A 26,125-nucleotide genomic window follows, 5' to 3' on the forward strand; every position below is an offset into this window, starting at 1 on the left:
AGAGCCACTCAGCCTCTCTTACAGTTTCAAGGGCTTTTTTTCTTTCCTTAGTGTGTATCTTTACAATTACATATTTTTGAAAGCAGAATGGAACAGGTGATTCTGCAGAAAAAACAGCATCACACCATCTCATCATTTATCACACTAAAAACCTCTGTTGCCTTTCCAAATGAAATGTGATCACATTCCTGGATTCAAAGCAGGCATTTATAAAGTGAGGTTATGAGCTCATAATTGTGAAGTTTTATTTTCCTACTAATTGCTGCAACTCAATTTAGATTAGTTATCTGACATTTTATTTCCATTCCTTGCCCTGTCCTTTTCTATTTCTAGTTTTTAAATGTTTGGAAAGTTGGCCTGATAAGGCATAATTTACCTCAGAACCTACATTTATTACATTCCAAACTTTTATTTACTTGCTACAGCAATCAAACTCAGACAATATGTCATGTTTTAAAGCACCTTTTAGACATTATCCACAGTATCAAAGTGAGAAAACTCTCTCTTTCCATATATATATTTATAACATACACACCTAGCTCACCATGGGTACTGCTTTAAAGTAATAATGGCATAACACTGAAAAAAAACCCCAAAAACATAATTCTCATTGTCATGCCCATATATTGCAGCTTTGCTGAAATGAGGAAATAAACTTTTGGTAAAAGAGATGTACAGATTAGAACTACAGTGATTCGATTTCCAAATACCATATACAAACCTGTCTGCAAAACTGGTTTTCACCTTAGCCCATAATCTTGGGGACAATTTGGTTTGCAGCTAGAAATTATATATCAGCAGATAATATTAAGTAAAAGAGAGTTATTATTTTAATAACGGTAATGAAATTAAAATGCAGAGCCACACAATAAAGCAGCACTGTTTCCTATTATCTAGGAAACAGCAGTTGCCTTGTAGTCTAGGCAGCAGAGTTTGAAGTTGACAGTTATTATGTATTAGATAATATTTTCAAAATGGAATAGAAACATGAATAGCAGCAAGAAGCTAAGATCAAAGATGCTGCTGGAAAAGTTCCACATTTCTCAACCTAACAAAAAGTATGAATCCAGAAAAAAAAGTAAGGTTGACTGAAGAGTACAAATCCCATGTTCTAAGTCAGTATTCATAAAAGACTTGCAGAGCTAAGACCATGGGCTCAGTTAAAAAATAAACCAGTGGCACAGGCTGAAGCCCAGCCAGCACAGCTGACAGGACCCACAGGCCAATGGTGCCAGCAGCCCGTGAGGATTCAGTCAAAAAGCACCCGGCTCCAGAAGTGCAGAAACGCCGAGTCCGACGTAAACTGATGCAATGCTGGGCTGCTAAGTGTGCAAACAGATGGCTCATGTGACTCTCTTACTCACAGCTTTCTCAGGCTGCAAGCAATGGCTTGGTTCAGTTTTCAGTCACTGAGAATCAAACAGATTTGGTCATGCAGCTGCTTAGCAGGGCTACAGTGAGCAACCCAAGTTCTCCAGGAACAATTTACAGGACCCAAAATGTGTTGAACAGCCAGTACCCTCCCTTTGCCTCCATTTGCTTCTAGAAAGTCAAAGGAGGAATTAAAAAATGGGTTATTTTCTCCAGTCTTCTCACACACAACATCCCCTTTTTCTTCAACATTCGTCAGCCTTTGCAGTCAAAGAGGAAAACAAAGAATTCTTTTTCCCTTCCTCATCGGTCAGGAGGAATGGGGAAGCAAACATGGTTTCCAGCACATCAGACAGCCAACCAAACTGAGCCATGGCAGTAATGCCCACAAAGACCAGTGCTAGGGTTCCTCTGCCACAGACCTTTCCCTCTTCTAAATGCTGGGGTGATACAAGCAGCACAAGACAGTTCTCTCACATACACTGGTCAGGAACATCATGGCTTGAAGCATCAGCCTATGCTAAGACTGTGTGGCCTGAAGGGATGGGGACAGAGAAGTGAATAAAAATTAAGAGAAAAATACAAGAAAATCTATGATGAATCATAATGCATTAAATAAAGATACATCAAATTTGGTGGGAAAAAGAAAGTATAAAGCCCAAGAGAAATGCCAGTATGCCTTAGAAATTATACATCTCAAACAGGAATAATATAGCTGTAGGCACTACAGAGTAAGTATTTAATTGTTCTCCTTTAAAACAGCAGGAATGCAGCCCAAGAGGTGCAGTGGCGCAGGTATCTAACTCAGTCTTGGGTAAATTTTTTATGCTCTAGTCACATAGTGAGTCAACACTGGAGCCAGAAACAGAATCCAAAAAGTCATGTACAAAATTTTCCTGGCATTTCCCCTCAGTCATCTCCATTGTGGGCACAGTACTGGAAGCCAGAGTCAGCAGCAGTTCAGGAATACTGCCATTAGTTCTGCTGAGAGCAGAGCTAAACAATAATGAGTAGAACAGCGCTGGCAGTGAGAGTCCCATTTACACCAGCACTACCACTACCACAGCTCTGTCAGCAGGGACAGCCTCCACACACCATCGCTGGTGCAGGACAAAGTATCCTAATACCTACTCAGCCTCCTGCTCTGCACCAGCAGGTCATGCTAATTATATATGAGACACATCACGTGGTGGCTATGTTTACTGCAAGAAATACAGCTGAGTTTCCTCCCTCTCACATCTATGCATGTGTGTGTGCGTGCACATACACGGAGACACTGGAAAACTTTAACCATGAGACTGCTTTAACAGGCTTTCCTTGAGAACAGGAAGAACATTTTCTCTTTCCTTTGCTTGTTTTGATATGGAGAATGGAGGGGAGCTGGTACTCTGTATTTATGAAGACAGTCAGGGTATGCAGTTGGAGGTTGCTTTTCCCCAGGTAACACAGGCACTAAAGGATGGCAGAAGGTCACACAAAGCTGAGAGCACAGAACGTTTAGGGTACAAGGAGTTCACCAAGATTTCCAGGGTGGACCTGAGGTGCTATAATTAGCCTCCAAAAGCCATTGAGCCCTGTCCCCATCAAGTTGTACTTGACTGGAGTCACAGCAGCACAAACAGCCCTTTGTGTTTGATGGGTTTCATATAAATAACCCCAAGGCACAGCAGCACTCCTTAGGTCCAACCTAGGTCAGGGCAAGTGTGTAACAGTGTCCTTAGGAACAGTCTGTCCCCTGGTGTCACAGGTGACAAGAGCAGCAGCCCAAGTGTAACTCCAGTTCAGGCAGACACCGAGGGTGACAGACAGTTTACATCCACCGAACTCCCATCACCATGAACTTCACACAGAGCCGCAGCAACAATGGAAAACAGAAATAAAACAGACCAACACTGACATGTCACACAGCCACTCAGAAAAGTGACATCGACAGTACCTTCTGAGAGTTTTAACAACTACCAATATCTGCTTGAAAACACAGGTCACCCGGAGAATCCACATCATCTCGTTTCAACTGCTCATTTAAGTGTCCTGCCTGACACTTTGGCACCAGCCAAATTCGCATCAGCTGGGGAAAGTTCTTTCTCATCACAGTAGTTAGAGCAATAACTGGTAGGGAAGGACTACTCAACACGATGAAAAAATACAAGTGATTGGGGGGAAAAACACTTGTTATCCAACCCTGAGAAAATATCTCCAAAGTTTACTTTCTCCACTATTTCGCAACCCAACAGCGACACAAAGAAATTGTGAAACTCGACTCATGTTTATGAAGGGTTTGTACAGAAAAGCACAGCACTTACAGTAAGTATCAGCGCACAGCTGCAGCTGCCAGTATCACCTGACACATATTCAGGTGACAATCAGCACATTCATGCTTCCTCTTTTCGGGGTTATTTAAAAGAATGACTAGTCTTACAGGGCGAGACAAAAGAAAGCAAACGAGCAGATGAAAGCACACAATCAGATAAACAAAGCACAAGTCGGCACGCAAAAGCTAGAGGTGAAACTATGAACGACAAGGAAATCCTTAAAGCTCGTACTTTAGTATTTTTAGCGACAGCGGAAGGCGAGCTTTGGCTCTCGCTCCCTTTCTCTCCCCGACTCCCCGAGAGCGCTGGGAGAGTCCTCACGGACGCCGGATGCCGAGGGACCCGCTCAGCGCCGGGCCGGGGGAAGGATCACACTTACCTAAGGTGAACTCCCATTGCTCGTTCCCCAGAGAGCGCTCGGGCACCACCTCCAGATCTAGCATTGGCTCAGGTAGCGCGGAGGCCGCGGGCTGGCACGGCGGGTCACCGGGTCGCTGCGCCGGACCCTGCGGAGGGACGCGGGAGGGAAGCGGGAGGGAAGCGGGAGGGAAGCTCGCAGCCCGAGCCCGGCCCCGCCACCGCCCCCTGAGGGGACTCGCCGCCCCCGGCCCCCGGGGGCAGCGCTGGCTCACCGCGCCGGGCTGCGAGGGGGGAGGCGCGGGCTCCGCCGCTGCGGCCGCCGGCCGCCCCTCCCCGCCCCGCGGCCCCGCCGCCCGCGCCCCCCGCCCCGCCCGGCCCCGGAGCGCGGGCGGCGCGGCCCCGGCGGGGCGGGGGAGCGGCCGCGGCCCCGCCGCTCGTCCCGGCGGCCCCGGCCCGGCCTGAGGGGCCGGGGGGGCTCCGACCCCCCCCGCGCCGCGGGGCCGCGACTCACCTCACTTGCGGCTGCTGAAAAACTGCTTTGCAGCTGTCGTCAGGCGCGCCCGCGCGGGGGCGGGGCGAGGGCGGGGTCGGGGGGTGCGCCCCGCCCCCCGGCAGTGGGCGAGGGGAAAAGGCGTCGGCCTGGGGAGGGGGAGACCCGGGTTCGAGTCCCGCCACGGCCTCATCGGCAGACGGGGCTCAGACCTGCGGCAGCAGCCGCAGCTACACCGCACACGATAACCTCCAAAACGGGATCCAAAACGGAATAGCCGACCCCAACCACTACCCACGGCCGTCCCGTTTTTCCAGTTGAAAGGCCAGAGTGGAGGAAAAAAGAGTTCGGGAGAAATTAGTCAGTGGCACGAGCAAAGTTGCCGGAATGAGCTCGGGAGTGACTCAGTAAGGAAGAAAGCAGTAACGAGGTCATTGGCTTTGCAGTGTTGTCTGAGCAAACAAGGGTAGTGCCACCCAAGAGTGCTGACCCCAGGAAAGCCCACATTTCCCTTGGCATGGGGCTCAGCACGCAGGAACCTGCTTTGGTTACACCCAAAGACCCCAGGTGCCAGAAACATCCACAGAGCTGGGGAGGAAACCGCGCTGTCCCAGCGTGCCGGGATGTGCCACCACCTGGGACAGCCCACATCAGACCAGCCCCCGTTGTTATGGTGGAAATTTATCCGAGATGAAAGGCACCAGGTCAAGCATTGCCCAAATGAGCAGAGAACTAAAAGAGAAAACCCAAGGATATGGACCCGTGCCACGCTCACACAAAGTGACAGCTCTTCTGGAGTCCAGCAGCACAAGTGATGGAAATTCAAGAGGGTGCAGAGGGTGTGGAAGCCGCTGTAAATCCTTCTGCTGGCAGGATGAGGCTGTGGGGGGAGCAGAAAGTGAGGGGAGATGCATTTATTCCATATTTATTTGAGGGTGGGAGAAAAACATCTCCTTGGGTGATACCCGCCTTCTGTCCCCTCTCCTCTGCTGCATCTGATGCTCAGTCCTAGCCTGACCCCACGCCCCATCCCTGTGCCCACCCTGCCCCAGCAAGGTCTGCAGCAGGGCAGCCCCATCACATGGACTGTCCCACAGCAGGACAGAAAACACCAGCAAAGCGCACCCTTCAGGCAGCCCAACAGAAATTTGAGGGCTGCATATAAAAAAAAAAAAAAAAAAAAAAAAAAAAAAAAGTCAAACATAATTTCAGCTAGGTTGGCACTGCTGCGGCTCCTTCCCGCGGGCAGAGCAAGCCATGGCTGGCAGGGGGATCAAAGCATTGAAAAGAAACCCCAGCCATGTTTGGGAGCAGGACCTTGGCCAGGCTCTGCTCTGAACACCACATTTCTCAGCATCTCTCTTCAGGTCACAGAGCTGTCAAAGCAGGTGAGATTTTAATGTATATGGAGTGGAGCAAGCCCCAGGGAAATTAGTTTTCCCTTGAAGTCAGCTGCATGTTGCTCTATTTATTATTCATGCCTTGCTTGCCTTTTTTTTTTTTTTTTCAATCAAAGCATGGTGACATCTTAATATGCTGAAAAGCACAGAGGTGCTGCCAATGTTTCCCCTTCACTCCAGCCCTGTGACACATATTTATTGGGTCAAAACCAGAAATCAGCCTTTCCTCTCCCGGGAGCAGGGCTAATCCTTATGAGCCACTTGCTTCTTTCCAGCTCACTGTAGATGTATGATATATATATATATATGTATATATACAGTATTTGTGTGTTTTTATATGTAAGTTCATATTGTGACGCCCGTAAGGAGTGTACTTGAGAGAATAAATATGTAGCTAGAAAATTTGATTCTTGTATTCATTTAACGGAATACAAAGCACAGCACCCACTTTAAAGCAGGTCCATGGCAAGTGCAGCCCTCAGGTTGAGGTGCTGGTGGAAAACAGGTGGCTGCAGATCAGTTGGGCTTTGCAGAAACCCTTCTCCACCTCATTCCTGTGTTTGGTGATGCCCTTTGAATGCTCAGTGCTGCAAACTGGGGGATGCAACAGTCTGGGCTTTCATTCAAAAAGATTTAGCATCCTTTGTAGGAGAGTATCACGAGTACAAGGCGAATTCACCAAGGACAAGAAAGGCCAAATACAATGGCAGAAAAAAAGAAATTATTTCTGAATGTGCCTCTCCACTACCACTAGTTTTCACACATCAACACAAACCCCAGGATAAGTAGAGAAGGGCTGGGCACTGTCAGATCTGGGGCTTTGTCCTTCAAAACATTCACCAATATATTAACAAGGGGCTGTCACCTCCTCCCCGAGCTTCAAACACAGCCCTGGCATTACTGGGAGGGCAGAGCCTGGGCAGGAAAGGGCAGTGGCACCCTGCAGGGCTGGGTGTTTTCTGGTGAAGTGCAGTGATCCCCAGGGTGAGGAGGGAGGTCCCAGGCAGGAGCACAGACCAACAATAAATCCCAGCTGGCTGAAAATCCAGGCTGAGATGAAGCATCTCCTTGCACCCCTGCCCACCATGGAGCCAAAGCCCTCCCCTTCTCTGGGTGCAGAACTCCCCCATGCACCTAAGGCATCTTCCCTGGGTTCCCAGAGCAGCTGGTTTCCTTTCAGATCACATTCTTCATTCTGTCAGCCAAGACAAGAAAAGAAGAAACCAACTCCCGAGTCACAGAAGGCAGAAAACCCAGCCCAGGCTGTTTGCATGGCTGCTGCCTGCTTGTACCAAAGGACAGCAGTTCCAGGGCTGCTTTTGAGCCCCTGGCTCCAATGGCAGTGGGTGCTTTGCAGAGGTGATCACCAGCTCCAGAGAGAAGCTGGAAACCCCCAGGGTCAGCCCCATCCCCACTGAGATGGGGTTGTTCCTGGCTTGCTCCTGTCTCCTGGAGAGCTTCTCCCACCTACAAATTCAGCTGCAAGCTGCGTTAGGTAAGTTGGGTTTTTTTTTTTGCACAGCTGAGCCAGCAGTTATGAAAATTCTCATTATGAAAATTCCCAGTTATGAAAATTCCCAGATCCCCCAACACCTCTTCTTGCCCAAACCCAGCAAACACCGTGAGCTGCTCATGGGGATGTTTTCCCCCTTGGACACAGGGGTCAGGATCAGCCAGTATCCACAGAGGTGTTGGGATGGAGGTTCTTTGTGTGTTTCCACCACAAAACCAGACTGCCAAAGGTCCCAAGTGGAGACCAACATGGGCAGGAGAAATCAAATCCCCCAGAGTGACTGGAGGAGCCCCCCAGGCTCCCCAGTGACTCAAGGCAGGGTGGCACTTTTGAGGCAGATTGGGCAAAGCACCATCATTTTGGCAACTGCTTGTGACAGGCAAAACTTAAATTTTAAAAGGATAAAATTACCCTTCTTACTCTCCAGATTATGGAGCACTTCTTGGAAAATTCAGCCCCAGGGCTCAGGAAGCAATGCACAGCTTTCTGAAAATTGTAATCAATTTTTAAAGGCTGGCTCTGTTGTTAATGTTTCTGACTGAATGAATGGCAGTGGGTGCATCCATCAGAGATGCTTCTACCAAAGCCGTGCGATGCCATCACATTTTTGGGTGAGATCAGCAGCTATAGGGGATTAATGGATTTTTAGTGATTTTTTTCTAAAATTTTTCAGATTTTTTTTTACTTAAGTATTTTTTTTTCTAAATTCTACACGTCTGCGGGGAGATGTTGGCTTAGAAGAGCTGGGATTTTCAACCCAGCCGGTTAAAAGAAAGCAGATAATTGCAGAAGTCACCAGGAGGGACTAAAACTCCCCCAGGCTAGCAGGCGTGGGATGCAGCCGTGCGCAGAGCGAAGGAGAGCTGCCCTCTCCCGATCGGATTCAAGAGCAGCACACATCAGGTCTGTAAGGAAATCTGCCCCGTGGCTGCTCGTAAAAACGGCTTGGAAGCAGAACCCAGCCTCGGCAGCTCTGATTCATTTGGAGGAAAGATATTTGCTGTAAAGCTCTGAAGCTGCTCTGAGTTTTTGGAGGTGCATTTCCTGCTGCGAGGCTCTGGGTTGGCACTTAGGAATGGATCCAAACAGGGTTGGCAGCTCCAAGAGGGAGCCTTGCACTCTCCGAGGGGGAGATTCTCCCACCTCTTCAGGGGGATTTATCCCACAGCCAAGGGTTTCGGGTCCCAGCGGAGTGGGCAGTGCCCCATCAGCGCCAGGCTGGGGTCCCCGGGCGGGCAGCACCGAACACGGACGTTCCCAAGGAGACCCCTGGCTCCGTTCTTCCCTGGCTCAGCGCTTTTCCCCTCCTCGCCTGCGCTGAGCATGCCCTGCCCTGCCCTGCCCGGCCCTGCCCGGCCCTGCCGGGTTTTCAATCGCCCTGACACCTGTGGAGCGGCGGCCCGGGTTAACACGGGCCGGACCAGCGCCCTGCGCGCTGCGGGCAGCGGCCCCGCTGCCGTGCACCCGAGGGCCGCTGCGGCAGAAGGTGCCTTTTCCTACCGGGCCCACCGAGCCCCCAGCCTGTCCTGGGCCTGCTCCGGGGCCGCCCTGGGCTGAGGTTCACCTGCTCCAGGGCAGCATCCTCCTCCCTGCTGGGTGTGCTGGACTGGCGGCTGTGCAGCACATCCGCAATAAAGATTTTGGAGGTGATTCTGTGCTTGGCCAGGGGTAGGGAGGTTGTTGGGGAAGATGAAATAGGAAAACCTTATAAATATGATTGCCTGGCAAAAGATTTTGAAAATACAGACATTGAGATGAGAACTAGATTTGAAATAGTAAACCTTGACTACTGAATAACTAGAAAACAATAGTATAGCCAGGCTGAAAGCAATCCCCTTTTCTGATTAAACAATGCCCTTTACCTGCAGATAGGTCCAAAGGTCAGATGGAATGCTCTGTCTCACCCCCAATGTATGGTTCATCCCACACCTGTGGCCCTCTCCTGAAGTATCAGGTATCTGTGACCCCATTGGCCCAAGTCCTGTTCCAGCCCACCTTGAAGCCCCCTGATAAGGTGTGCCCGAGGGACCGGACGCTCTCTTGGTCCCTGTTCTCCTCCCCCTCTCTCTCTTGGACCTTCCTCTCTTGGTCCCTGTTCTCCTCCCCCTCTCTCTCTTGGACCTTCCTCTCTTGGTTCCTGTTCTCCCCCCCTCTCTCTTGGTCCCTGCTCCTTGCCCTGGCTCCTTTGTCCCGCTTCCCCATCCTTCTCTCTCCCTCTCCCCCTGGGCCTGCCACGAGCTGCAGCTGGCAGCTCCAAGCAGGGCCCTTGCACCCACACCCTTTCTAATAAACAGCATATATCAACCCGACTTCAGAGATCTCTATCTTCAACCGTCCTGGACACCACCGATCCCCGCAGGAGGTGATGTGTGCCTGGCATGGGCTGTGGGGAGCATGGCAAGGCTACAGCTTGTCCTCAGACAGGACCACGGTGATCACCAGCATCACTTCTCACATCCCAGATTTGGGCTTCTGGCAGCTGCAAAAGCTCTCCTGAATTTTTGCACCGTGCTCGGTGTCTGGAGATGGGCAGAAACGGGAAGGTCCCAGCGCTCACCCCAGGGTGCTGATGAGATAAGGTACCTGAAACACTGACCAGGCAGAGGCACAGCCGGCACAGCCCCTGCCCCACCACACAGGGCTGGGGCGAGGGCCGGATGGGCACGGAGCATTCCCGAGTGGAAAGGGAGCTGCAGTACAAGCTGGCCACGGGAGGGGCTGCTCGCCACAAGGCAGCGGCTCCCCTGCATCGCCCCAGGGCAGCGCCTCCCGCCCGGCACACTTCATGCGCATTTCGCAGAACTCCAGATATATTTCAAAAGCTCTGATTCGTGCAGGGCTAGATCTAAACTGGCTTCGGCTTCATTAGAAACAGATGCGCTGGTTTCTCTCTCTGCCAGGCGTGGGCAGGGTGCGGAGCCCGGCTCGCCGCGGTGCCGGGCGGGGAGCCGGGGTGCGGCAGGACCGGGGCAGCGGCACAGGGGATGTCACCCGCTCCTTCCCGGGCCGCTCAGCACGGAGCCGGCGGCGTCTGCAGCTGCCGCGAGGGCCCATCTGTCCTTCCAGGAGCCACTGGCCACTGCATCCTGCCTTCAGCTGCCGCCCAGCCCGGCTCTTGGGGTTTTAATCATGCGTTGAAAATTGGTGGGAAAAGTTACCCTGGGGAAAAGTCCAGGGATTCTGGAAAAAAAAAAAAAAAAAAAAAAAAAAAAAAAAAAAAAAAAAGATGGATTTGGGGATTCTACAGAATTCCTAAACCCCTCATTGCAAGGGTTTATGGATCCAGGAGTGCTGCACATGTGGCAGGGCTTTCACCCGGGCTCAGTTTCACCTCCAGATATATTTCCAAAAGGGGTGTTTGAATGTCACAGCTGATGATGAGGAAGGGCCATGGGGCATGGTATGAGGAGGAGGGAGGGGTGTCAGCCCCCTTCACCTGCCTGCTCCAGCCCTGGTGCTTGGGGTTTCATCTTTTAAAAGAAGATGAGCCAGAGCTGCAGGGGCGCTCTCAGAGCCCCTGAAGATCTCTGCCCATTTTGTCACTGAATTCTGGCGAACGAGCAGCGAGGGTGTGACTTGGATCTTACTCATGGGCTGTGGTGGATAGAACCAAGAACAGAGATGCTCTCTGAGCCTCCCCCCAGTGCAGTGCCCCGTGGTCCCGCTGGCACATCCTGCCCCGGAGGTAGAGAACTGGTGTTGAAGGAGCTGGTGATGAGGCACTTGGTGGGGGTTGGTGGTTTCAGAAAGTCACGCGGCCGACGGGACCACCGGCACCAGGTTCCGACAGTCATACACCAGATGTGCTCTGCAGAGCAGAACTGAAAGCAGAACCAAAAAGAGGATCTGTCCTCTCATCTCTGTGGGAGCATCCGCCAAGCGGCTCTGGGCTGGGGCTGTTGCTGCCAAGGAAGTGTTTGGGGGTTCCTCAGCAGCAGTTCTGACCTGAGCAGAAGGCAATCACCAGGCAGCTCAGTGACAGTCTGTGCATGCAGCTCTGCCTGTCCCTCTCTTCCCTCCTTGCCCTGGCCCCTAGACCTCAAACACAGCCAAAACACATGACCTGGAATGTTCCCTGGCCATCACAGCGGGGTGGAATAAGTGCTCTCCAAGATTTCTTACAGCCCTGAGCATTGTACGATTCTGTGACCTGGAGCTGGATCACAGCTGGCTCTCATGCAGGTCTGAGCATCCCTAGCTATCCTCATCCTCCTGGGCCACAGCAGCTGTGGGCACAGGCTCCTGGCTCCATGGACAGGCTACCCCGGTGTCTGCAGGCTGGTGGCAACCCTCTGGTTGGCTGGGGCAACTGGGGAAGGCCAGTGAGGAGCTGGATGGTGCTGGAAGGGGGTTGCAGTATCTCACCTCCAGAGCAGGTGTCTCACTGCAGCACTGCCCCGTGCAGGGGCCATAGGGGAGCAGGGGCTGGAGTGAAGGACAGGCTGTTCTTGGTGGGGTAGGAGGGAACCTGGTGCTTCCTCTGGGTAGGTGACACATAATTCTGGGAAGTGAGATACTCAGCAGCCTTCCTGGCCCTGAGATGATGGCAAATCTGGTGTTTCTGGGTAGAGCTGCCTCTTTATTAAGAATTGTCTTCTGGTAAGACTTGTCCTCCCCACAGCTTTGTTTGCAATCCAGCAGCAAATCCACATTCCCTCCACCAGCCTCTCTGCTCTCCTCCAAGCTTAGAGCTCCTGGGGTTTCATCAGGATAACTCCCCCTGTGCACCACTGCTATGAGGGGCCAAAGCCCTGAAATTCTTCCAAAATCCTGCAGCAGAACAACCCCAATCATCTGCTGCAGTAACAGTCACATGGGAAGTGATCAGGGACAAGTGCATCCCACAGACAAAAAGCTTTGGTGCCCTTGCACAGCTTGTTTCTCTATGCCTAGGCATTGCTGGGTTTTTGTAAGGTATGAGTAACAAAAGCTGAAAGGGTTGGACATGCAGGTGGGAAAGGCTCAGAGGGACAGACTCTCCCAGCAAGCCTGGATAGCAGCTGGAAAAGCCAGGAGCTTTCAGGTGTAAATTTTGCTCCATCTCTGGAAGGGCTTTCTCTTTTCAAGTTAAACCCATGACCTGCTCCAGGGAAGAAAGAAGACTGCAAAGGGAGAAAGGGGCAAAGCCACCAGTTCCCATGAAAAGCAGAGAATCACAGCCTGTACAACAAGAGAAAGTGGAGCCCCAGGAAAACCCATGTCCTCCAAGACCCCATCATCAAGTCAACAGGGTAGGAAACTGTTACGTATCAGAAGAGTTGTGGAAAGGAACAAAGACTTGGCAGAAGCCTCACCAGCTGTGATAAACTGTGGAGCAGGCCCAGTAAGAGGCACAAAACTGAGTAAGAAGCGTTCTGGTTTCACACTCCTTTCCCCAGCCATCCTCTGTGCCAGGTGACAGCACCAGAGAGGCAGCACTCTGCTCTTCTGTGCTACTTTTCCACCCCTCTCACTCCTGAGCTTTAAGAAACAAGCCCAAGGCGATTCTGAAAATTCACTTATCTCAACCTGTAATTGAGAAACCTATTTAATAGTTATTTAAACCCTGAGTAGCTCTGAGCTGCAGCAGTTGATGAATATGCATGGCCTGGGATTTACATTTGGTGGCAGTGTGAAGACAGGATGTCAGGCAAATGAGCTATGAGAAATGTTGCCCATGCAAATGTTCACTCTGCTCTAACTTCTCCCTGCAATTCTCATCCTTGAAGCCATTTCTGTCATTCTCTTATTTGCATTGGAAATGTAGTAACAAAATAATGCAACTTCACAGAAATTGGTCCTAGTTCTGTGCAGACAGGATGGATTCTTTAATACATCTATGACAGAGCGGAGTCCTGAACTAACAGCAAACAAAAAAATATGTAGAAGTCCTGCCAAGATCATCCCAGGCCATGCAGTTCTGGAGTTCTCTGAAGCCACATCTTCATCTAACTTCCCAGCCCTTACATGAACAAGGCTTGTTATTAGACAAACCATCACAGATCTGCAGGAACAGAAAAGCTGCTGTTTTCACTCACAGTTCATTTTCTCAGTTTTCTGCTTTCAGAAAGGGGAGCATGAGCCCAGGGCAGCTACTGTTTCCCTCAAGAGAAACTAGGAAACCTGCTTATCCACATTTTGAGGACTCAGTAAAGGGACTAAACATTGAGAAACCCACCTGCAATGCTGCCTTCAGCCCTGGGGTCCTTGACAAAAGGACGTGGACCTGCTGAAGCAAGCCCGGAGGAGACTACAAAGAACCTCTGAGGGCTGAAGCATCTCTCCTGTGTAGACAGGAGCTCAGCCTGGAGACAGCTCCAGGGAAACCTTAGAGCCCTCCTAGTAAGCAAGAGGCTGCAGAGAGACTTTTGACAAGGGCATGGACTGACAAGACAAGGGGAGATGCCTTCAAACTAACAGATGAGAGGTTTAAATTAGGTATCAGGAAGAAATTCTTCCCTGTGAGGATGGTGAGGTGCTGGCAGAGGTTGCCCAGAGCAGCTGTGGATGCCCCATCCCTGGAAGTGTTCAAGGCAAAATTGGATGGGGCTCTGAGCAAGGTGGTCTAGTGGGAGGTTGGAACTAGATGGGCTCCCTTTCAACCCTCCAGAGCAGGAGGTTAAAAAACCCAGCTGGAAATGACCATACCTCACCTGCTATCTTTGGGCTCCAGATGCTGACATCCTTCTCAATTCCAGTAAGTTCCAGCATTTCCAGTGGTCTTTCACTCCAACATCAAGGACAGCCATCTCTAAAGCATGCTAGTTAAGGCACTGGATTGTAATGCTTTTAAAATTCTTTTCTGCTCTATGTGCCTCATGCAGGGAGATTTTCAGATTCCCTTTGCTAGTCACACACTTGAGAGCTAAATTCCATCTAGGAAGAACCAGAGGACAAAGTACCTCTGTCCTTTGCCTTCAGCCAAGAAAAGGCTGAACAAGTACTGGACTCATCCACTTGTGATGTACCTTGGGCAGAAAAGTGAGCCTTTCCATGAGCTTGCAGGTAAATGGACAAATTACCCACAGGCCTTGTGAACAGCTGTTTCCAGATGCCTTTAAAACACTGCCTGGACAGCAGAGCTGGCAGACACCATGTGCCCTCAGCAAGAGAAGCAGAGCAACATGGCTTGTCCTTTGTCTCTTTCAAAAGCTACCCCTCTTTCACACTGAAGAACATCTCCAGGAAAGCCACTGGTCACAGCACAGCCATTTTTCTTTAGTGCTCTCTGGTCTGTTCACAGCCAGGTGCTAAAAGTCTAAAATAAGGTAGTTGTTATCATTTTGCACGTAAACATTCCTAAAGCATTGTTAGGAAACAAGCAATCCTCTACCTGATTTCAGGACTTCAGCACTGTCAGTCAGTGTTAGCTATTTGAAGCTATATCACCTAAAATTTTAGCAGCTCCAGGTTTTCAGGTGCAGCGTATAACATTCATATTTTCCCCACAGAACTTTACCACATTTCCTGAACTTACACATGTAATAGCCCTGGTTCCCCCCTCACCCACAGCAGCACAATTACCAGGGTCTGGTGGCTGCTGTCACAATGTGCCCACAAACAGCACTCTGTAAGCACACACAGCCCCTTGCTTGGGGCCCCTGGAGCAGATCCATGCTTTCAGAGGAAGCAGGGCATATCAGTTTTAAGAAATAAGAGTTTTAGGGCAGCAAAATCCACATTTTCCCCAGTGCAGACCCTTCTACTAAAGGCTGCTCCCCGGCAGCAGCTGAACACGGAGGAAAGGGGTCAGTTAGATAATGACCACTGGATGTCACCACTGCTTTAGCCACGGACATCAAGGCAGCCTAAACAAAATATGTCAGCAGGGACTACCAGGGAGTCAAATAAACTCACAGCACCTTGTTTTCACTACACAGAAGTTTATTATGAAAGTTAAACATACAACACAAAAAGTAGCAAAAGCAATCCTGTAGCTTAAGGCAACTCTTACAGGAGATGAATTCAAGAAAGATGATGCAACTTCAGTTTAAATAGAAATTATGAAAAATATCAAATTGCATCAATAACTTAAAATGCACTTTAAAAAGTCTGCACTAACCAGCAGAGGGTAAGGGCTGTGATCTTAATGCCAGCATTAAGATATGGAAAGCAGCAGAATGCTAAATGATGATAGGGAAAGTTCAGTATTTACATAGAGATAGCAACGTTAATATCTGATAGCGTCATTTCCTGTGTACTTATGGTTTAAAACCACTGTCTGAAACGTTAGGAAAACCTTTTAAAATAAATCTTCAGACTATTCCATCAAAAATACACAGATGGCAGAGAAGATCCAAGGCTAGGGATGCGTGCGGATGCATGCGTGTGTCCCTTAAATAACTCTTTGCAGAAACGCTTTAGAAAAATTATGTCTTTGGGGGAAGAAGAGCAAGAAGAATACGTGGCCACAGAGTGAAAAAGATTATCTTTCAGGTGAATCACATTTAAATTGAAGTATCAAAATATTTCTATTTGATGACATTCTCACAGTTTACAGTTAATGACATTTTTAAGTGAATGTTAAATATTCATATTATTAACATACAAAGATTCTCCTTCACATTGACATCTGCTTACATTTTTGCAAGACCTCTTTTGCATCAATTGTTTTGCCATTAATGAGGAATGTACGATTGTTTTAATTATATAATTTAATTAAGATTTAACTGTTCTAACCATATAGAGTTTCTACCTTTAAAATAATTCTTAAAATACTGGATTCAGATCCCTTATTTTAAAAAGGTATTTAAGCGACATTTTAATCAATCAGGCTGTACAGGAAGCACCACATTTTAACAAAGCCAAATGACATCACATTTCTAATCAATTTTCTTCAAATATTGGATGCAATGAAATCTTTGGAGCAAGTCCATTCACCATCACCCCAAATGAAACAAGATTAATTCATACATTAATTCATCCCAAATCTTACCCTGTTAGAAAATGCAATATATACTGCAACAGTCTTAATTTGCATAAGATTTAATAGAAGGGGCCTATGTGCAGTATGAGGCTCCTGCACACAAGCTCATCTCAGCTTTTCACCATTCAGCACAACTTTACAAAAAGCCTAAGATATAAAATATACTTAAAGCAGGTATCTTAAACATGATTTAATATATATCACCTTGGCAGCTGATCACTTTTGTTCCCAGTTTAAATGCTGTTGAATCTGATTGTGGAGTTGCAGTATCCCTTTGAAGAACTAGTTAAAAAAATCCCTGAATAAAACAGAAGCCAGCCTGCGACTTCCTCTGAGTTTCAGTAAAGCACTATATACAGGGTATAACAGCCACCCAAACTCACTTGGAACAGAATAAAATCTAAGACAGATAATGGGGCAGAATGCATTAATGCATGAGAATATACACTTTAAGATTTCTATCATTTTAAAAGTCAAACCAATGAATTGTCAGCAGTTAAACGAATACTGCAACTGTAACTGTGGGTTTACAAACCCACAAAGTTTGAAAACTGATTCCAACAGCTCTGATTCACTGGGTTTAGCTTGGAAATAATGCAAAATAATGTCAGCAGTTTTAATAAGGTCTTGCAAATTTAGAAAAAAGAAAACTGAAAGATAAGAATGCATTACCTAAAATAAAGCAGGAATATAAGAAGGACAATCAGAATTCCAAAAGCCCATATTAAAAAATTAAGCGTGGAATGCATTGGCTTCCAGCAGTTTACAAAAAAAAAAAAAAAAACCAAAAAAAAAAAAACACAACCAAAAACAAAACCAAAAGTTGTTCTAAATCTGTAATATCTTGACCTATTTTTAAGTGACAATTTTTATTACAGTTGAGAAAAATGGTTTTATAGCTGCATAAGTTTCCATTTCACTGAAATAGTGCCAACAAAAATAAGTTTGCATAGAAAAACAAAATTTCGAATTGCCACTGGCTACATGCTTAAAATGGGAAATGCAGGTATTGTAACATAAACATAGTGCAAACCATGGCAGTTCGTGGTGACTTCGACTGCCGCAGGTCAGGAAACAGACCATAATATACCCAGTTATCACAGTTTCTGGTCTTTTATTCAATCCTTTGCCAAGTAGAAGCAATGCATGTGTGCAGACCCGTGGGACGCCTGCTGCCGCTGATTAACGTAGTTTGAGATCATCACCACTGCCCAGGTTAGAGCCAGGACTAGGGTCTTGCTGTCTTCTTGCCTGCATGAACAAACACACCCTGAGGATCAGCGACCAGGAAACGATCAGATCTCCTATTCAGTACATTAACACAGCTAAGACCATAAGCAACATAAGGCAGAAACTTTACAATTCAAGCAGTGAGCAAAGCAGCACCTTTTGACATCCAAATCATCCTTCCCCCCAGCTCAGTTTGCCCCCCGAGCAGCCGGGCTCTCAGAGGAGGGCTGTGGGTCTGGCAGCCAGCACTGCCCTGTCCCCGAGGGGCTCAGAGCCTGCTGTGCCTCCCCACCCAGCCCAGAGCTCCCAGCAGGGACTGTGCCCGTGCTCACACACTGCCAGGCTTCAAACACTGCTTTAGCAATCAGCAAGAGACTCCCACCATAGTGGGGTAACAATTTTCTGTCTCTTCTTCCAAAAATAACTCTCTTTCCTGTGAAATTGCCTTCTCTTAACCTTTTCTGTCAGTTTTCGGAAGAAAGGCTACAATATGAGAACACATGACATCTTTTCCAGATAATTTTATGAGGGAAGCATTTACTTTAGCTTCTTCTAGAATTAAGAGACTTATAGTAACACATGAGTACAATTGAATCTATAGATGGACACACAGTTTAACACCTCATAAAAGCTGGGGTTTTACTGCTTTCTTCTTCAGTGCACCTGCAAAGTTAACAAACTGAGAAAACTGTGACATATGATTGCACCCCTGGATTAAAACAAAAGTAGTGTAAGTTCTCCTTCAAATAAATTATTCTGTTAAACAGTTTGAGTTAATGACATTGTAAAGAGGTAATTAAGCATGGTCAGGAACAGTAAAGGACATGGCTATCTACTTTCTCTACCTGTACACAGGTACAGCACACACAAATGCTGCATGTAAATACTTTAAAACATTGATTTTCTTAAAATTGTAAAGCCATACTTTGACTCTTACAACATCTAACACACGCTAGCTGGATTTTAAGACATTTTAGTACCATTTAAGGCTTACAGAGTGAATAGCTGGCACCATGGCCTGTAACTGCCACATGACCCAAACATTCTCAGCTGGTGGAAGGTGTCACTACACAGGCTTTATTCCCAGTGCCTCCATGCAAACCAGTGGCAACTTCCCTGTTCTGAAAGACTTTTCATATGTTCCTGAAAGACTGGAGAACAGCCTTAACACAGGCATTGTGCCACTGAAATACCCTTCAAGCAATTACCGTGTTGGCACCATCACACTGAACAACACGAGTGCTTCAACAGAGCTGTGACCTGCAGGGGCAAAGTGCTGCTCTTGGGTGTTCCCTGGGCTCTTCTGAGCCCCACTTACTGACAGAGAGGAAGCCTCCCCACAGCACAGCAGCTGCCCCCGCTCACTGCTGCTGCACTCCCACTCCAAAGGGTGAGCCAGCACAGCCTGCTCACTCCAGACCCTCTGGCATGCACTGCTGACACCACTTTTTCCAACTTAGACTCTTCTTTCTTTGTTCATTTCTTCCTCCCTTATCTACCATTCTTCTTGTCTGCCTAATTGTATGCTCCCAGTGCACTAGGTTAGCAGCACCCAAACAGAGAACTGCTGCTTCCTTCTCCTATTTAAAAGCCAATTTAAAGTTACATTTTCCTTTCATGTGCAACGGTCCCTTTCTGATGCACATGGAGTTCAATAAATCCCTCTAGTAATCAGCATGTTTCCAGAGCAGACAATCCCCTCCTGCACTCTCCTTAGTGGTCATGCTGCCACTATTCCTTTGGAAACAGCTCCACTAACTTAAAGATCACAATTGCTACCTACTACATTTATGTATTCTGTGTTGGTTGCACTTTCAGGAGTGAGCCAATCTTTTTGCTCTGTTCTATCTGCACTAGTTGTACTCTTAAGGAACAATCTGCTTCTCCTGCTTGCAGAAGAAATCTGAAGGTGACAACCAACACCACTGCTGGTGCACAAACCCACAGATTTCTCAGTAATCTTTCTGAGGAATCACATTAAAGCAAACTGCTCTAATCACCACACAGCACTGATCATTTTAAGTGTTTAAGGGCATATTCCTTCAGGCCCTGAAACAACAACACTGTCCTCTTTGTAGAGATACAAGGTATTACAAGATGGCATTTAATTAAGCTTTTTACATTATTTCCAAAAACCCAATCATTCAGCTTTGACTATCAAAATCTCTGAAGGAAACCCCACACTTCCTTTTTCCTTCAACAGAAAAGTAAGCTGTGCTGTGAATATTTTCTTAATATGAAATGGTTGTTCATCAAGTCTGAATAAATATTTCCAGGCTAATTTAAGAGTTGTACCAAGATTAACAAAACAGCAACAGTTCTACTTTGCATTCTCTTCTATTGAACAGACTGTAACAAGATTTCTTCTGGTTTTACTGCTGCCTCTTTCTTCTAAAAGGAAACAAAGACATGCACTGTCTTTTAAGAATTACCAAAATCTTACTTCTACCAATTTTGCACTTGATAAACATTTTTACACTTAACTAGAAAAGACCAGCAAGTTAATTGCTGCTATACTACTGCTCTAAAAACGGGTGTTTCTTCTTCAGAAAACAAATCATATGCACAGCAATTTTATTGTCAAATTTCAGCGAAGGCTCCAAGATATGAGCATATGGTTGCATTTATGCTTTGCTTAAAGTGGCCTTTTCTTTCAAAGCGTATGAAAGAATTTGCATGATTCATGACCTCATTGCTACTTGTAGAGTTTGCAGAAGCCACTAGCAAACAACTACCAGATTTGCCCTTTCAAGTGATATGCAAAAGGCTTGACAGATGACCCTCAAATATACCAAAAACACTCATTACAATATCTTACAACAGTGTATGTGGATAAAGGTGTAATTTTGCAATTCAGTAAGTGGGGATTTACACAAGCAACTGCAACATGTTGGAATGACAGCTCTGACTCAGGCACCCTCCTCTCCTTGTGCTACTACTGTGCAAAAAGACAAACATGTGAAGCAGGCTTGTTCTATCAGTCACAGCCATTCTGCCAGGGCACAACAGCATATACTGAGCATGCAGTTGCTCAGTATACAGCAACTACAACTGTGCTTCATATGCTGAAAGAAAAATACAAAAATTAAAAGATGCTTGGTAAAGACTAGAAAAATCACTCTGTATAAAGACAGGAAGCACACTATGGAGCAAGAAGCACTGGGTGCTATTTTTGTCCTCTGACAATTGGCAAAATACAACTTCCATAAGAAATGCCACGAGATCCTTAACACTGCCTTGTAGGAGGAGTGTGACTATCACACGAGTACCCTACACAAGCAGGGTAATATCTGCTAGTTCTCCTCAGTCTATTACAGGAAGCTAAAATGTCCCTTTTATAGATGTAAACCAGCAATTTCCAGACTTCTCACCACTGGGGGTCCATACTCCCCAGCAGAGCTAATCAATCCTCTAAACTGCAATTTTTGCTGTAATTTTTGAAATGCATACCTTTTGCTGCCACACAAAAGCACCAGTATTACTCTCAGTGAATAATGGGCTCAGCTTCTCAAGGATTAAAGAGACTTGCTTCAATTAAGAAAGATGCATCTATCCTTGCCATTGGGAAATGGAATACACTGCTATGAGTCATGCTTAATGACCCACGAGAAAACAGCAGTTATTCATCTTTTCTCTGTGTATTTCATTTTTTCAGTCAAATGCTGATTTTAAGTTTGAAGGGGCACTACTTCACATGTTCTTTACCTGTTATTTAGTGAAAGGATAACAAATATTTGCTTGTGAGAAACTTGTAATTCATACACAGATCCCACCAGAGTTGCAATTATCCTAAAAATGAATGTATTTTAACCAAAATTGCCAGTTTTCTTCCAAATATCCAGGAACAGGAGAGTTAACCTGATGGACACATCAGGAGTTTCAGCACTGAAAAATGCTTTGCACTCAGCTTTCAGAACATGAAGCCATGCAAATCTTCTGCTGCACTGAAGGAATTGTAACTGAAGCCATTGAAAACCTCTAACCCTGGAGAGGGTGTGATGACCAGCTGAAAGAATTGCAGGAATGTATTTGGCAAAAGACCATTTCAAATCCTCCTATCAAATGCTACTCTAGGCTTATTATGCTGAACTCATAATGCTGGTACCATGGGGGTAATGACTGACAAAAAAGAGAAGAGTTACTACCAAAAGCATTTTCACTTGAGAGTAAACAAACATAAAAAGCGTGACCTACAGTACTTCTTACACCTATGCTCTCTTTAACCTCTGATGTCTGAGCTTTCCCCAGGCCTAAATATAGGCTAAGGGGAATGGACTGAAAGTCCTATCAAGGGTACGATGCAGTAATGTCTGTATATTATTTTTCTTCTCAATAAACTAGATAGCTTGGAATCATTAAATCAGTAAGTTTTATCATTTACTTTTCTGAACAAGAACCACATTGGAAGCTTTACATCTGTTACTGGGGCACAAAGGAAAAACAAATGGGCAATAAGGAAGGTGGCACATAAGCAGCTCCTCCAGCAGCCAAGACAGTCAAAACACATCCACCTCCTCCAGCCACTCAATCCTGCCCCATGCTGCAGCCTATTGTGCTTCCAACTGTGCCAACAAAACTCCTTAAACTGACTTCAAGAAAGCATCTCTAACCAGCCCCTTCCTGTGCATGTTCTGAGGCCTCAAACATACCTAAGGAAACCAACTCCTCTTACCACATGAGCTCATCGGGAGAAGATAATGCAGTCCCACTGTGTGGGTTACATGATAGCTCTGAGAAAGCAGAACTGAGAAAGTGGGAAGCAAATTTAGTAAGGATGGACAGGGCTGCCATGAAGATGGCCCTCCCTTTCTATGAATCACTTACAAAAAGCAGCAGGGAAAATTGGGACCTCTGAATACCACACAGTGAAATGACAAATACAACCATACCCACTCATATACAACTTGGGACACTGGTGAAGAGGAGGGAAGGAAGAGGGAGCTAATTTGACAAAGGGCTGTCACAAAAAGAATAGCCAAAATAAAGTCTCTCCATGGACAACTCCACTGCAATTCTTTAATTGGATTCTGGCAGCCCTGTCCTGTTGAAACAGACAGAGCAAATGCATTATGTGCCTTGGCAACTGCCATCTATAATTTACTAAATAAGTGAAAAATCAGGCTATGCTATGAAAAACTAAACAGTGAACATTTGGATTCTCTTATGACTGCCAACCTCCTGAAAAGGGATAAAAAAAAAACCCCAACCAAACCTGAGAATACTTTTCAGATACTTCTCTAAAAAGTATACAACCACAGGATAAAAACCACCAAAAAAAAAAAAACAAAAAAAAAAAAATACCCCACCTGAAATAACTCAGAAAATGACCAAGCACACCTTCCCATTAGTCCTGGTATCTCAGGCAGACCCACACCAAGAAAAGCAATGAACTGAAAACTCTGAGATGCTGGTTAATAACAGCCTCTCCCATGGAGATTTGAGTACGGTTCAAAATGCTGGCCCTGCCTCCAGTAACCTTCACTCAAAAGAAGGGCAGGAGAAACTCAGCCTTCAGAGCTGGAGTCAGCAAAGCTGGGCCCTACAGCACAGTGAGAATGGCAGCTTATATATAATAGAACTTCTTTGGTCACAGCTTGATGAAGCAGCCCATGTGCTTTCTAGTCTCCAGGGGCCTTGCACAGAGAGTCTCAATCTTCACTTCTCAGAACTTTAGCCACAGCAGCACCACTACATATTGCATCCATGAGCCACTGGCAGACAGAGGGGATATGATCTTTACCACATTCCTAGCAGGCATAGCTATCAGCATTAGACTTCATGGCCTGGATCCAGTCTCTGCAGTTGCTTTGCTGGCTGCCCATAACATTTATTTTGCTATCAGCTCTCCTTTTCACTGAACCTGGGAAGAAGTAGGTTTGATCTTTCTTAATTATAATGTCAAGCACCACTTAAATTATGCAAATAATGGAAAACAGGCTCTCAAACTTGGCAAGAGATGTGGATGTTAGACTGAAGTAACTGTAGAACTATTAATGCCATGAATTCTATACCCAATGCTCTTTTTTTGTTCCTGCTTCCATTCTGATTGTCTTTCAAGCTCACTGAAAGTCAAAATAAAAAAATTTCCTGACAAAGGCCATTGATAAGAGTTACTTAGCACTTACCTCCATCAAGACCTCATTTCAAACTACTATCTGCTTCCTAGAAGCAGACTGAAAACACACATGAACTGTGTTGCCTGCAGAGCCTGCCCTCCCACAGGCTATGAGAGAGCTCCAGAGCATGACCAGGCCAAGCAGCACATCTGCCTCCTGACCCCCATGCACCCCCTCACCTGAAATCTTTGCAATGGTTGCATCTTTGTTTAAAAGCTATTACAGAGGTAACAATTCTGCTGCCCCAAACTGGAACAAGGTCACTGCAAGCCAAGGAAGGAAACAGCACAGCAGGAATGGGTAGCTCTGAAGAGCTTTGAGTAGAGACTGAAATTTTTACTTTCATATTAAAACTTATTTTCCAAGGGAAAAAAGCTTGAAGTGCTCACTTTTAGAAAGTACTGTTTGAAAGCTGGTCTAAAGGTTATAAATTTATAATTAATATTGATTGCCTCCAGACAGTATTCCTCTGTTGCTCAGCCCCTTTCTAACCTTCATTGACTGAAAGAAGACGCTTATATTACAGTATTCCCTGATTTGCAAGATTGATCTCCTCCGTCCTACAGTCAGCATTGATTCTGTACAGCACAAATTGTTTTTCTGATCTATGCATTCCATAGCACTTTGGCACAAGCACCAGCTATTTAAGTTCTTGTGAAGCAAACCAGTCATCACTTAACTGGCCTACTTGTACTGGACTGGCACTGCAGAACCTTTTGAGGCAACACATTCCCACTCAAACACCTCTTGCCAAGTTATGTTGTATCCATCCTGCATCTAAACAAATTATTTCTGATTGCCTACAAGCATATAAAAAGTCTACACTACCCATTGCATATGAAAAATCAATGGGTTGGGATTCTTTCGTAGCCAAAAACTTGTGTTAATGGTTATACTATTTTTCTACCATCATCAGTTTGGAGAGTACATAAAATAAACACTAATTAAATTAATTCCAGATTAATAAGAAAGAAAACCTTTAAAATCTGAGAATCTGATAAGAAAATTTCTTTTAAAAAACCCCAAGCCAAAATTAAAAACAAAAAGTCCCCACATACTTATTGTAATACTATACTTCCTTTTGAAGCCAGTTGTATTTGAGAAAAATATAATTAGTTAGAGCATTTATTTAAACTGGGAGTTTCATCTTAGAAAAAATTAAGAAAAGGAGAATAATTTCACTGTTTAGAACCCTGGGAAGAACATGAAAGTCAGTCCTACTACTTTATTTTCTTTCAACTTTAAACTCTTTACATTTCTGTAACAAAATCCTTTGTTTTTTTGAGAGTTCCCAACTTCAGCAAAATTAAATTAAATGTATCGTGCCCATTTCAAATGATAATTCCCAACAAACAAGAATATGTAAAAACCTAGGGCAGGACACAGTATTTAAAATTTAGGTAAATTTTTACTCCAGCACTTTTTAAAGGGTGGGGTTGGTGGGGGATTTTTGGTGCTTTGTCTTGAGAGAGATTGCTTCTGGAAGAAACAAAAGTCCTAAAACATGGGGTTTTTTTCAGCAAAATGAAGGTTTTTAAAATGGGAATTTCATGCAGTATCCCAAAATGGCTCTGCTTAGCCATTAATGTAATTTATATTTAGCACAAGACCACAAACAGACAGATTGCTAGACTAGACTGTTTTAGGGAGAGCAAACCACTCTGTCTCTCTACTCACAGTGTTGCTAAAATAAAGAGCATGGCAGCAACATAGGAAAGGAACACAAAGTAGAAAAATATGACATTTCGAAAATACTGGTTGAAGAAATGACATTGGAAAACTGCGAACAGATCCAACCCATCCCCAAGCAAAGCCATGGGGACATCCTCAGCCAGGCTCTGGAGGAACACAGCTGGACAAACTGTGTACTCACACAGATCACTGCAAGTCTGAAATTACATTTTGTCTGTACAAAACACACCTTCACAAAATACCCCCACCTGCACACAGCAACACACCAAAGGGCCTCTTCTCTTTACCCACCCCTTGAAAATCCATCCTTTTGTGCCATGTGCTCCAGCAAAGAGCTGTCAGGAGGCACCTGCTCATGGCTCTTCCGCACTGAACTCGGGCCACTACCTCCAATAAATTCTAATTTCACCAACTAGGGGCAGTTTAAATCTTTCCAAGCCATTCTGGACAGTGTAACACATTTTTGCATCATGCCACTACGCTAGAAGACTGAAAAACAAGAAAAAGTTCTTCCTGGAAATTCACGTCTAGACAGCAACTTCACAGTAATTTCTGCAGAACACTTCTTATCCTGACACTAACTCTGGTCGTTCATACTGAAACCACAGCAGAGACACTCAGACTGACTCTCTCAACCACGACACAAGGAGATAAAGACAGTGAAAATTAAACATCTGCCTCACCAACATCCCTTTAGTCTCCTCGCTCTTCTAGTTTGGCAAAGAGGAGCATTCAA

At 46.0% G+C, this 26,125-nt stretch overlaps 3 protein-coding genes across 8 annotated transcripts in view; 1 reads left to right on the forward strand and 2 right to left on the reverse strand.

Annotated features, from left to right (window-relative positions):
- The window catches only part of PHAF1 (phagosome assembly factor 1), a 36,322-nt gene extending 31,733 nt beyond the window's left edge, over positions 1-4,589 (reverse strand). For 3 of the 5 annotated variants that reach the window (XR_011003409.1, XR_011003408.1, XM_068202811.1), the window contains exons 1-2: positions 4,555-4,582; positions 4,063-4,189 (exon numbers count right to left, since the gene is read on the reverse strand). Coding sequence is in view for 1 of the 5 variants with exons in the window: in XM_068202811.1 (XP_068058912.1) it covers positions 4,063-4,126 (64 nt within the window). In the remaining 4 variants the exon portion in view is untranslated. Of the gene's footprint in view, positions 1-4,062; positions 4,190-4,554 lie in introns of all 5 variants that reach the window. The other 2 variants (XR_011003410.1, XR_011003411.1) reach the window with 2 other exon arrangements.
- TRADD (TNFRSF1A associated via death domain) overlaps positions 1-23,800 on the forward strand; it is an 84,743-nt gene extending 60,943 nt beyond the window's left edge. The window contains exon 6 of the mRNA XM_068202815.1: positions 23,789-23,800. The gene's annotated coding sequence lies outside the window, so the exon portion shown is untranslated. The remainder of the gene's footprint in view (positions 1-23,788) is intronic.
- Positions 15,289-26,125, reverse strand: part of CBFB (core-binding factor subunit beta) — a 37,685-nt gene continuing 26,848 nt past the window's right edge. For both annotated transcript variants that reach the window (XM_068202816.1, XM_068202818.1), the window contains exon 6: positions 15,289-17,602. In XM_068202816.1, coding sequence (XP_068058917.1) covers positions 17,534-17,602 — 69 coding nt within the window. In that variant the 3' untranslated portion in view covers positions 15,289-17,533. The remainder of the gene's footprint in view (positions 17,603-26,125) is intronic.

The sequence above is a fragment of the Anomalospiza imberbis genome, chromosome 12 (assembly GCF_031753505.1).
Source record: "Anomalospiza imberbis isolate Cuckoo-Finch-1a 21T00152 chromosome 12, ASM3175350v1, whole genome shotgun sequence".
In the NCBI taxonomy this organism is placed as follows: domain Eukaryota; kingdom Metazoa; phylum Chordata; class Aves; order Passeriformes; family Viduidae; genus Anomalospiza; species Anomalospiza imberbis.